Raw genomic sequence first — 13,562 nt, 5'->3', positions numbered from 1 at the left:
TATCATATGAGAATGTCTTTTTTATATGAGAATGTGAGAATGAATCTGAACCATTGGATTTTAAAATAAATGGTGGAGATTGTGTGTGAATATTTTTTTCTCTCTCCTCCATCATTAAAAGAAAAGATTGAAGAGAGATAAAAAAAGATTCACACATAATCTCCACCATTTAATTTTAAATCTAATGGTTTAGATTCATTCTCACATTCTCATATAAAAAATGCATTCTCATATGATATGCCTATATATATATATATATATATATATATATATATATATATATATATATATATATATATATATATATATATATATATATATATATATATATATATATATATATGGGGACGACTCAAGTGAGAACATTTGGATATTATGAGAAATGAGAATAATGAATCACGACCATTAAATTTGATTTTAATGGACTGTATTGGTTTCTCTTTCTAAGATCCAGTCCATTAAATATTAAGGATCTTAGAAAGAGAAACCTATCCAGTCTATTAAAATCAAATTTAATGGTCGTGATTCATTGTTCTCATTTCTCATAATAACCGTGTTCTCACTTGAGTCGTCCCCATATATATATATATATATATATATATATATATATATATATATATATATATATATATATAAAATATATATCATCTTTATATAATTATTGTCAAAATTTTCATTTTTTCTCTTTCTCTATGTCATGGATTTTTGTTCTTCTTTTTATATAATTGTTTAGTATAATTTAATTTATATTATCATTATTCATTTTACAATTTTTTAAATTAAATAATTCATTTCATATATAAATATATATTTAAATAAAATTATTATGGTATTAAATAAATTTCCTGCCACGGACTGGTATTTTGTTAGGAAATTGAATCTGCTGCAGTCAGGTTATTACCGAAATCACGCTATCAATAATTTAACCGTTTCGATCTTGATCCCATGGCCCATAAAAAATATATTTAATTAACTCAAAATTATCTATTTTAAATCTGAACCATCCGATCAAGATCAGACGGCCATATACAATTGAATGCATGAATGCGTGGGAATTTAACTGTAGGGAATCAGGGTCCATTTTGTTAGTGTTGTTTGAAAAACTTTAGAAGGATGAAAAATAGAAATGAAAAAAAGAAATTTTACATAACTGATATTCGGGTTTATCGTAGTGTTGGAGCCCCCATCAACCAAGCAAGCACTCCCAGACTTGTATCTGTAGTAGCGTTCTCTGCTGCGACAAAGGATAACAATGGAAGCACTCTGTTTTCCATTATCCTCCTCACACTCACACTTTTCCTTACACTCCAAACACCATCCTTCTTCTTTCTCTCTCTCAACCTCCACGCCCATTTCTTTCTCCCTAAAACCGCCTCCCGATTCCAACAACTCCGCCTCTCCCGCACCCGCCCCCTTCCGCCGTCCCTCTAAACCCCTCATAATCAAAACCACAACCACTCCTCCCCCTAACCCTAAACCCGCACCAGTTTCAAATCCTCTCAGAAACCCCTTCCATTCCTCCAATCCCCTCACTAACAAGCTGTGGCTCACTAGCAAACTATCTCCTCCACCACCACCACCACCTCCTCCTCCTCCGCTGCCGTGTGAAGCGGAATCAGAGGTTGCAATCTCAGACGAGGAAATTGAAGATGGAGAAGGCGAAGGTGAGAGCTCCGACGACCGGACTCAGTTCCGGCAGCCAGGGAAAATCTTTGTAGGAAACTTGCCAGCGTGGGCGAAGAAACAAGAGGTTTCGGAATTCTTCCGGCAATTCGGACCGATAAAAACTGTGATTTTGATCAGAGGTCACAATAACACCGCTACGAACGCTGGATTTGGGTTTATTATTTATGACGGAGAAACGGCGGAGAGTTCGGCCATGAAGGCGGTGGAATTCGACGGTGTTGAGTTCCATGGAAGAGTCTTGACAGTGAAACTTGATGATGGGAAGAGGTGGAGGGAGAAAACGGTTGAGAGGGAAAAGTGGTTGCGTGGGAGTGATGAGAAGGAGTACCGGTCCACATGGCATGAGGAGAGGGATGGTTCCAGGAGAGAGTTTCAGAAGGTTATAGAAACCGAGCCGGAGAATTGGCAGGAGGTTGTTCGTGCTTTTCAAAGAGTTAAGAAGGTTTGTCATCTTAACTTTAGTGTGCACTTTGTTTATGTTTCTTCGGTTGTTGATTCTGGGTTGAATATGAAGCATATACACATACACCGGACATGACGCTGACATGTAGACAAAAGTGTCCGAGTGTCTGCCTTCAACTTGAAGTGAAATATGTTGCATAATAAGGATAGTTTTGCAGTGGAATTTGTTGCGTAGTGTTGATAGTTTCGCAGTGGAATCTGTTGCATAAATATGATAGCTTTGTAGTGGAATCTGTTGCATAAATATGATAGCTTTGTAGTGGAATCTGTTGCATAAATATGATAGCTTTGTAGTGGAATCTGTTGCATAACTTTTTCAGTAGATAAGTTATTTGCAGTGCAAGGGTCAGTTTAGTGTACCGCTAGAAATTGAAGGATGAAATGTGCACAAGCGAGTTTTCCATGGGGTGAAATTTACATAAAATTCATGTTTGATTTTTCACGGGGATGGATTTTATTTTAATAATCATGTCTTAAATTTTTGCTCTATACTACTTTCATAAGGATCAACAGTGATGCATAGCTAGAAGTCATATAAAAACGAGGGGTCAATGCTAGTATTTTAAAATTTGTTAACCCCCAAATTTGTCCATTACATAAGAAATTTGATAGTTGGCACATTAATCTTTGAGAAAGAGAAAACCCTACCCTGGTTCTTGTGAATCACAAATCATCCATGTTACTTCTGTATGGGAAATTTGGTGTCTAAAGGACTGAAGGTCTAACATTTGTAGTTCGTAAGTACCAAGGTGGAGTTTTTCCGTTCTGCTGGCAAGTTTCCCATTGACAATTTAAGAGTTTGTTATTTATAAAAGTTGAAGATAAAGTTGAAACAAGATTGATTAATGTCTATGGTTAAATATCCATTAACTATGCAATTTAAAGACAAACTGTTCGTAGAAGTCTCGAATTTGTAAGCCTGAACTGTACGTCATCTGCTGTGTTATGCCGAGACCACTTAATGAAGTTGGGCTTTTTAATTTTTGGATTTTTCATGTCAAGGGACGGGGACACAATGGGTGTAAAGAGGTTGGGATCTAGCACATGGATGGTACTAACTACACCAGATAGATAATAGGTTCCTTGGTTTTCTGTAGTTATACCAGTCTGTATGATTCAGTTTTTACTTGCACGCCTAGTTATGTATGCAATGATATTATTCCAAGTCCCCCAGGCCCCAGCTAATGCAAAACATTAATAGTCGGGTTAAAAGAGTAAGCATTGTTGCAAAATCTATTTTCATAGTTCATTGAAAATTCATGTTTACATCTTAAAATTACCAAATAGTGCATCAGGAACACAAACCATGTAAAATTAAAAATGATAATGTATTTTGGATATTTCTCGTGTGAAATATAAGAATCAAAGGTCTCTGTTTTTGGTCGGAGACTCTGAGCTAATTGTTCATTTATACCCTTCATTTTACTTTTTTCTTTTCTATTTGTTAAAAATGTTTATCATCATCATCTACCCTTAAATTGAATAGGATGATATATATATATATATATATATATATATATATATATATATATATATATATATATATATATATATATATATATATATATATATATATATATATATATATATATATATTATTATTATTGAATTTGTCAATAATAATGTGTGGTGGTGTGTTTATAATTTTGTTATTTTTTGGGAAATTATGATTACATTTGTATTTATGCACACATAGAGATGGTTGCATGAAAAGTTTAATGTGCACCTGTGACTTTCACTTTTAGTTTTTGTAATGTGGATAATAAGCAATTGCTCTTGGTTTCATTTTGTTCATAATTTTCTCAGCCCGCTAGAAAAGAATATGGCTTGATGATTAAATATTATGCACGACGAGGGGACAAGCATCATGCACGTCAGACATTTGAGAGCATGCGAGCGAGAGGAATTGAGCCATCTTCACATGTGTACAGCAGGTAAAAATTAAAATGACATCTTGCTAGAGCTGTGGCCTGTAGGATAATTTACTATAATCAGTTGAACTTTTGTTTGAGGTTTTAAGCTGACACCATATTTTGATTGGCGCGCGTTGTCTTTCGAGATATGAACATTCATTAAAATGACATCTTTTATGTTTTGGAAATTGTTTTGGCTTAAAGTTAGACCTGTACTCTTTGACGCGGCGCCATCCGCTTGTGCTACCTTGCTATATTGTTTTTAGGGTTAGCTGCCCTTCACTGCTATCCAAGATTGATAACTGTAGTTTACCTCATGGATTTTGATATCGACTGGATCAGATCATGTAGAGAACATTTAAAGCATTGTTTCACTATAAGCACTGATGTAAGGGCTGCCCTTCTCTAGTTTTATATTTCTCTAGCTTACTACAGAATTTCCACCTGTGGCCATACTGACTGATACTATTAGTTCCAATCCATGCCAGATTCCCTTGCCCGTGTGGGATCTTATCTAGGGTAATGCAAGGTTCGCAAAATTTGTTATGGGATTTTTGTTTGGTGGATATTTTAAAGGGGTTGAAATATCTTTAAATATTTTGGATTTTGTGTGCTCTATTATGTTCTTTGGTTTAAGGAGAATATTGTATCCCCTTCCCTTTGCTATCTCTTTTTTTCTTTTCTTTTCAAATTAGACTCCTTTTATACAAAAAAACATTATGGCTATCCTTTCTTCTGACTTTAATTATTAATACATGTTAAATGTTTGCAGTCTTATTCATGCTTATGCAGTTGGTAGAGACATGGAAGAAGCATTACACTGTGTTAAAAAAATGAAAGAAGAGGGCATTGAAATGAGTATAGTGACATACAGTATAATTGTGGGGGGATTTGCTAAAGTAGGCAGTGCTGAGTAAGTAAACTACACAAACTTCTCCCTTGACTTTCTTTTCATCTAAAGTATTGTTTCCTGAAATTAGTTCAAATGCTTTTATAAAAAACTAACACTTTGAGGGCATATGCTTTTACGTCAATCTATATGAATTGTATTTGTCTTTATTACCCTTCCCTGTAATGCAAGAGTCCTTTGGGCTTGAAACACAAATAATGCAAATTCCCTCTTCACACGACTCAATCAAATTCAAAATTATGTCTATAACTATGTTGTCAAATAGATCAATCAAATCTATAAGTCAATGTTTTATGTTTTTTTTTCTTGTTCTTTATGATAAAAATAAGGGAAATGCTAACCAGTGCCCTCAGGGCAATGGTTAAGACTTTTAAAATAGTAAATTTATCTCGGTAATCTGCGTATTTAATGTCTTGGAAATTGAAATATTAAACTTTCTATAAAATATTTTTCTTTTTAGAAATGCTTAACCACAGCCCTGAGGACACTGGTTAGCAAGACCCTAAAAATAATACAAGGGCGATTTGTGCTGAATTTTTTGTGTAAATATTGTGGAAAATAGAGATGAAAAGGATCAAACTCATCCTGCTTGGTAATAGAGCTTTGATAACTTGTATAACAAAAGATTTCTGGGTTATTTAAGTATGGGAAAGATTTTATATTTATTATGTAACAGACAAGCTGAACTTAAACAATAAACTAAACTGTCAACTGAAAATAAATAGACACGGGAATGGAATTCTAGCAACAGATTGCCTCTAAACTTTATAGGTAGAATAACTTTTTCCCAGGTTTATAAGAAGCTGTAGAGTTTTTTACTTTTACCAGGAAAATTAATCTCTTCATTACGATACCTATTTTAGATGCCTTGAATAACAACCTCCTTATTAGGGTTTTTTTTTCTCTCTTTTGTCATAAAAACATGGTAAACTATATAATTGTATCAATTATTGTGGATATGACTGGTTCTCATCCCTACACCCCACCACACCCCGAAAATGTGAAGTGTACTGCAATGGTTGGTTTCTGTATCTTTGTCATATTAAGTGATTGGATTGACTCTGAACTTGCTTATTTTTTCTCCTCGTATTATACTTAAGTAACCCCACTCATGTTTTCTATAATTTTTCCTGGTGCTGGTGTGAAAGTTTTGGTATAGTTTGATTTTGGAAAATAATTTTGATTTTCTGTTGATTACTGAGTGAAGAATGAAGCTTCAGTTTCTATCTTGGAGATAACACTATTTGATGTTCCTTTGGAAGTGCTGCAGATAACTGGTTTAAGGAGGCCAAAGAGAGGCTTCCATCTTTAAATGCTGTCATTTATGGTAGCATAATTTATGCACACTGGTGAGCATTCACTCTTCTTTTATTGGATCAATTTATATGTATTATCCAAAACACTTGATTGTCATACATTGTTGGTAATTATTTATAGAAAACTATCTTTCAAATTTATGTGTCAATTTCTTCTGTTATTTCACTTTATTTTTATCTTTAATATTAAACTAAACTGTTCTTAGCAGTGAAAGTTTAAAAACATTAAAAACTAATCCAAGTAGTAGTATTTACTAAGACAAGAACATTTACCATTCAAGTGGTTGGTTAATTAAATCAATATTTAGTTAACCATTAATCTGCGATTCAGTAGTGTGGTCAATGTTTGTGCCTTGGTAATTATTCTTCCTAAGGTTTTGGTGTATGATAAAATGACTGTAACTTCTATTCAATTTCCTTCCTCTTTCCTTTTTTTTTTCATTGTTTTGTATATCATGATGTATTTTACAGTCAAGCTTGCAAAATGGATCGAGCTGAAGCATTGGTGAGGGAAATGGAAGAACAAGGGATAGATGCTCCTATTGACATATATCATACCATGATGGATGGTTATACAATAGTTGGCAATGAAGAGAAATGCTTAATTGTGTTTGAAAGACTTAAGGTATAGATTGTTAGTAGGTTTTTCCTGTAATCACTGGCTTTGTAGTTTTTGTATGTTATTGCTGTGTGCTGTTACGAATTATTTCTATTAAAAGAAAACATTCCAGTTCACAAGAAGATCCACTTGTATGTAATCTTCTCTTTGAAAAAGTAGATCTTCTTTGCTTACTTTTGCCTGTACTCTATATTCTTTCTTGAATTTTGAATCTTGATTAAATTTTTTGGCAATTTATCTTAGTACTAGAAGGTAAGGCTGCCAACGTTAGATTTTTAATGGGTCCAACCCTTCCATGGATACCTTTATGGAGGTAGCTTTAAAGACTATAGCATGGAGTTGCCTTGTTTTCTTTCCTCTCCCATGGTCTCTATACTGTATTATGACTTTGGCCATTGGAATCTTCATATCCTACCCACTTTTTTCATGCACTTTATAGTCTACTGCAGGGTTTCCCAGTTACTGCACAGCCACTTTCCTTCTCTGGCATCTGGTCCTAATAGAAGTGTGCTCTGATACACCTCTTGTAATCTTATGCACATTCTCATGTGGAACATTTCAGCCTTTCTCCCATGTGGTTTTCTCCTTGTGGTAACGTATGTGGCTATTGACATTTGCTTGTTCCTGTTTGGCTTCTCCTGTATGTTTTGCCCAGTTTATATGCAAGATAATCTGTTATTTCCCCTGTTTGGCTTCAATTTGTTTTCCTTGTCACAAATTACATTATTCCTACATGGGTTATCATGTTTTTATTCTTTTTTTGAGCTTCCTTCCACCCTTTTTGTTCTGTTTGAGTCAGATTAGTCTGTTTTGGCAACGTCTTGTATGGATTTCTGTGTTCTTGGCCCCATTTGTTTTGGTCTGTTGTATTCTTGTGTTGTGTTCTCTTCCCCGCTGCTGGTTGTTGATTGGAGCCAGTTCAAGCCATTTTTTAGCTGATTAGTGACATTAATTTTTTCTCATTTCCAACTTTTTTTTAAAGGAAATTTATCAGTCACAATGCAAATTTTTGTTTGAGAAAATATATAATAAACAATATCCAGCTATTTAATCATTTTGTATATCTAGTGTATAAGATGTTTGTTTACATTTTGGTTTTTAGGAAAGGAGTCTGATTTTGTTTGTTATATATAGCTTTTATATGCTTCTTAATTTAGCATTTGATATATTGCTTTACGAAACACCTTGATCTATTAAACTTGATATCTAAAACCTTTTGTCTGCCACTCCATTTGAATAACTGCGTAATATAATTTATTTTCCAATGAAGGAATGTGGTTTTTCTCCCTCGATTGTCAGCTATGGTTGTCTTATTAATCTTTACACCAAGGTAAGACATTTCATTACCTTTCATTTGGTTATTTTTATTATTGGGTTTATCTATCTCGTTGAGCAGTTACTGCCTGTTTTTCATGTAAATTTTGGGTTCTCGCAAATATTTGATTGGAAATTCATATCATATATGTTGATTATTATACCAATAAAAATTAACATTGTTTAAACCAAAATGCTATTAAGATTAATGCATAAATTTTAAATGTCCAAAACTATGGCTTATTTGATTACATTTGCAATCTCTTAAAACATTTGACATGAAAGATCAATATAATGGACAAAATAAATAGGATTCAACCATGTGCATAGGAGCTAGATAGGCCCTCAAAGCTACCGCTGTTCATTTCTTTTCCTTATTTTATGAAACATATAGTATTATATTTATCTTGTCTGCATGCATATAACTTTTTACTCTCTTGATGTCAAAATGAGTGTCATTTGAAGCTTTTACACACATATTATGAAATAGAATAATGTTGTTAAAAGACAATACACTTTTGCTTAAGTAACCTTATTAAGTATTGGTGTGTTTCTCGACATTATAAATGCAAAGTGAAAAATAATGTTTTGGAATTAGTGTACATATTAATAATTGGAGGGCACAATTGTAAAAAATAATTAACTCTACATTGTTAAGTGAAAGTGACATTTATTTTGAAACAAATTTTGTAGCCTAAAGTGACACTCATTTTGAAAGGGGAGGGAGGGAGTAATTCATAGTTATATATATATATATATATATATATATATATATATATATATATATATATATATATATATATATATAAGTATACTTAGTGAAAAAAAGTAAGAGAATATAAAATATGGGAGACACACAAAATATGCTAAAAGTATGCTAACGGATATTATTTACTCCTCGTCTCTCACCATAAACACTCTTGCTCAACATGCTCCCTATAGACACACACAAAATATTACAATAAAGGCTATCTCACTACGCGCTATAATGTTATCGCAGTTTCAGGGTTGGCCACTCAGTGTCTCTATCCGAGATTAAAGAAATATATTCCGCCCCACAAAAACTTAGCTTGGCATATATGATTTCTGTACTCTATCTTTGCTTAACAGGATTTTGAGATATTTACTTAGTTACATCTGTTTATCTTTCTTCTCAGGTAGGAAAAATTTCTAAAGCGTTGGAGATTAGCAGAATGATGAAAACTCTTGGTATAAAACATAACATGAAGACCTACTCTATGTTGTTCAATGGGTTCGTTAAGTTGAAAGATTGGGCCAATGCATTCTCCATATTTGAGGACATTACTAAAGTTGGTTTGAAGCCAGATGTAATACTTTACAATAATATTGTAAAAGCTTTTTGTGGGATGGGTAAAATGGATCGTGCCATTTGTATTGTGAAGCAAATGCAAAGGGAGAGGCATAGACCCACTACACGCACATTTTTGCCCATTATACATGGTTTTGCTAGAACTGGAGAGACGAGGAAAGCCTTGGAGATTTTTGATTCGATGAGAAGGAGTGGCTGCATTCCTACTGTACACACATACAATGCTCTTATTCTTGGCCTTGTTGAGAAGGGTCAGGTAACTCGTGGTTGACAAACCATTGTCAATTAAGATACAAATGACTTGACATGATTTTTGCTACCTTTTTTTTTAATGTTTTTTTCAATTTTGAAAAGGAAAAATAAATTGATTAAGAGCCAACTGCAGTATGTGTTCTTGAAAAATTGCAAAAAAAAATTTTAATTAAGGATGACCTTTAATAATGAAAAATGCTGAACATATCTTTTTTCTGAAGGTTAAATTTGTTGGAGTGACAATAGACCCAATTTATTGATGAAAGGACCTGATGATAAAAAGAAAAGAAAATGCCCCTGGGTTTTAGTATCTGATAGTTACTTGGGTATGAGGAAGTTTGTTGGTAAGCCACCTTAATTACAGCCCATCCCTAGCTGCCTTAATTGCAACAATTTTGGGTTGCCTTCGTTGCATGCATCCAGCAGCACCTTCTGTGTGCTGGGTGTGAATGGGTGTTTAGTCCAACATCACCTAGAGGTATGTGCTAAGTAGTGCTTACAAGCGATAAAGTTTAGGCTGTCCTCACACTTCACTCTAAACCCGATTTTGTCAGGTTGAGTCAAACTCTGCCCAAATTTTAAGAATTTTATTGTTTTAATTGTGCATCTTTAGCTTTATGTGTTTTATTTTGCACTGCTGTAAATAAATGATTGTAAAGCAAACTCACTTTGCTTGATAAATTCAGAGCACAGTGATTGAATAAATCACAAACTTCACTCTTTGCCTTTGGGTTTATCTCTTCACGATCTTCACTTAATCATGCTTGTCCCCCTCCAGTGGCAACCAACCCTATTCTACATTGTGTATCCTTTCCGGCTGTGGCCATCTCTTTATACTAGCCTTTGATTTGATAGTCTAGTTTATTTGATTACATTGGTCATAACAAGAGCCTCTCATGTTACATGAGATGTTAGATACATTTGTGAGGGTTTCTTACTTTTGTCAGTGAGAACTGTGAACATTAATGATAGAACCAACTGGTATATTATACTAAAAATGGGGAAGAATTCTTTGATTACAACAATGGCAGCACTTCAAGGGGCTGCCTAGAGCTGTTCAAAAAAATCATAAACCGAACTGAGCCGCCCGAACCGAACTGAAATTAAAATAACCGAACAGTTATGTTTGGTTAGTGAACCGAACCATATTGCACAAACAGTTTTAGAACCGAACCATATGACAAGTAAACCGAACCGAAACTGAAAATGAAAAATACTAAAAACAAGTTTTAACTTTTTTTAAAAGAATTAGAAAAATAGTTTAACGATTCGGTTTGGAATAATATTGTCTTCTAATGGTTTGGTATGGTTCGGAATTTTGAATCGGTATACCAAACCAATAATTTTGGTTCGGTTCGGTACTGATTGAAATGGTTCGGTTCAGTTCGAGTGAATTTTTACTAAAGTTTGGTTCGGTTCGGTTTTGTCATTAAACTGTATCATGAAAAGCGCTAGGTCTGCCTACCTCCCAGTGCCATAACATAAGACCCTATTCCTCTCAAATTAATAGATGCTCCTTTCTCTAATCCTCCTATTTGTTTATAGGCAGCATGCCTTATTTATTTGGCCTAACTACCGCTCAACAAAACTACTACCTACATCCATTAACTGATTAATTACTAATCAACTACTTAACTAACAAGTAACAACTTCTTAACTAACAATAGGAGTCCTAACAATTAATTTGAAGGTACAATACTCTACCACTGTTTGACTGTGTTTCAGTGGGTGCTAGCAAGTTAGATTTGAGTAGTTGTTCTGCCAGATGAACATTTTTTTCTACAGTCACTAATTCGTCAAAAGTCTAGTACATTTTCCCATGTTAAATTTCTAGTCTTCTTATTTTATTATGACTATTTTTTCTCCATTTTCATAAGTCCTCGATAATTACGTATTACTTACTCAAATAGTGTTACATTTCTTGTAGATGGAAAAAGCTGTACGAATATTGGATGAAATGAATTTAGCTGGTATTAGCCCAAATGAGCACACGTACACAACTCTTATGCAAGGTTATGCTTCGCTGGGCGATACTGAAAAGGCTTTTCGGTATTTTACGACATTGAAGAATGATGGCCTGGAGATTGATGTATATACTTATGAGGCATTGTTGAAGGCATGCTGCAAGTCAGGCAGAATGCAGAGTGCCCTAGCTGTCACAAAACAAATGAGTGCAAAGAAGATTCCAAGAAACACCTTTGTCTACAACATTCTAATTGATGGGTATGATATGAATAATTTTATCTAACATTTGGATTTGGTTGCGTATTCTTCAAAAATGGCACTTTGTATTCAGTTTTACTTTTTTATCCATGTTTACGTACATGCATATTTTTAGTATTTTTTGCTTAGTGGCTTCTGAACCTAGTAATAACCTAGTTATAATTTTTAGTTGGGCTCGGAGAGGTGATGTTTGGGAAGCTGCGGACCTGATGCTACAGATGAGAAAGGAAGGCGTTCAACCGGATATTCATACCTACACTTCTTTTATAAATGCTTGTTGTAAAGCTGGGGATATGCGGGTAAGTTTGTTGATGGATATAATTTATTATTAAGGGTATAAGTGAATCATTTCATGCTTCTTCATCAGTCATTTGAGATATTATTAAGCTGAAAACATTTCTTGTTATGTATCTCCTTTCAATTCGTTCTGCATGTTCTCACAGAAGGTAATTTTGCTTAATGCTTATACAAACATTTTTGATAATACACATTCTGCTTTCTCAGTGTTGATCCTCCTTAGACCATGATGTTGATTTTCACTAGCAGGTTTTAAAATATTTGTCTAATTGTTCCAATTTTATTAATATCATTTATCAATCACTTTTTTGTGGTTGCCAGAATGCCACACAGATTATTGAAGAAATGGAAGCACGTGGTATAAAACCAAACCTCAAAACCTACACTACTCTTATACATGGTTGGGCACGTGCTGCTTTTCCAGAGAAAGCCTTGAAGTGTTTTGAAGAGATGAAAGTGGCTGGATTGAAACCAGACAGAGCAGTTTATCACTGTCTTATGACATCTTTGCTATCCAGAGCTACCGTTTCTCAATCGTATGTTTATAGTGGACTCTTGTCTATATGTAAAGAGATGATAGAATCTGAAATTACTGTTGACATGGGAACTGCAGTCCAATGGTCGAGATATTTGCGCAAAATTGAAAGAACTGGAGGAGAACTGACTGAAGCCCTACAAAAGACATTTCCTCCTGATTGGATCTCGCATAACATTCTTGCTGTCAACTATGAAATAGAAACTGATGATCCTGTAATTGATGATCACAGTGATGGTGATATTGTATTTTATTCCAGTGAAAGTGATAATGATGAGTGCACAGATGACGAAGATCATGGTAATGATTTTTAATTGTTATTGTAAATGGAAGTGACATAAAGCCGTGATTTTTGGGTATATTGAACTCTTACAAAAAGTGGGCATAAATGGTGATATCCTTTGGTCTTCACTACTAGTTTAAGAATCCATGAGTTCTCAAATGTTCTGAACGGCCATCAAATTCCTTATGTTGTAAAGTCCTTTGTAAATATTTTATTTGTAATTTTGAAAGTTTGTTGAAGAACTAGTAGCATTCGGAAATATGAATGAGCTATTTTGGAAAGAGGAGGAAAATGTAATCATGAGATTGTTTATTATCTTAATATATGAATGAGCTATTTTGGAAAGAGGAGGAAAATGTAATCATGAGATTGTTTATTATCTTAAGTATTATGGTATTCAGTATATTGTCATTATAGGGTAA

The 13,562-nt window shown here is 33.9% G+C and overlaps 1 protein-coding gene across 1 annotated transcript; it reads left to right on the top strand.

The window, feature by feature from the left end:
- Nucleotides 1-1,138: 1,138 nt before the first annotated feature.
- LOC131595874 (pentatricopeptide repeat-containing protein At5g04810, chloroplastic-like) lies at nt 1,139-13,485 on the top strand. Its single transcript, XM_058868380.1, has 10 exons — nt 1,139-2,128; nt 3,955-4,082; nt 4,834-4,974; nt 6,234-6,320; nt 6,759-6,912; nt 8,177-8,236; nt 9,378-9,806; nt 11,730-12,025; nt 12,195-12,324; nt 12,644-13,485. Exons 1-10 carry the CDS (start codon nt 1,253-1,255, stop codon nt 13,169-13,171), a joined length of 2,829 nt encoding a protein of 942 aa, XP_058724363.1. The 5' UTR covers nt 1,139-1,252; the 3' UTR covers nt 13,172-13,485.
- Nucleotides 13,486-13,562: the final 77 nt, after the last annotated feature.

Source organism: Vicia villosa, linkage group LG4 (genome assembly GCF_029867415.1).
Source record: "Vicia villosa cultivar HV-30 ecotype Madison, WI linkage group LG4, Vvil1.0, whole genome shotgun sequence".
NCBI lineage: Eukaryota > Viridiplantae > Streptophyta > Magnoliopsida > Fabales > Fabaceae > Vicia > Vicia villosa.
This window is presented reverse-complemented; position numbering and strand designations above follow the sequence as displayed.

Coding starts and splice junctions, on each gene's coding strand:
- LOC131595874 (XM_058868380.1), top strand. CDS start 1,253: ATGGAAGCACTCTGTTTTCCATTATCCTCCTCACACTCACACTTTTCC. Junction 6,913..8,176: donor TTGTGTTTGAAAGACTTAAG/GTATAGATTGTT, acceptor TTTCCAATGAAG/GAATGTGGTTTTTCTCCCTC. Junction 12,325..12,643: donor GTAAAGCTGGGGATATGCGG/GTAAGTTTGTTG, acceptor TGTGGTTGCCAG/AATGCCACACAGATTATTGA.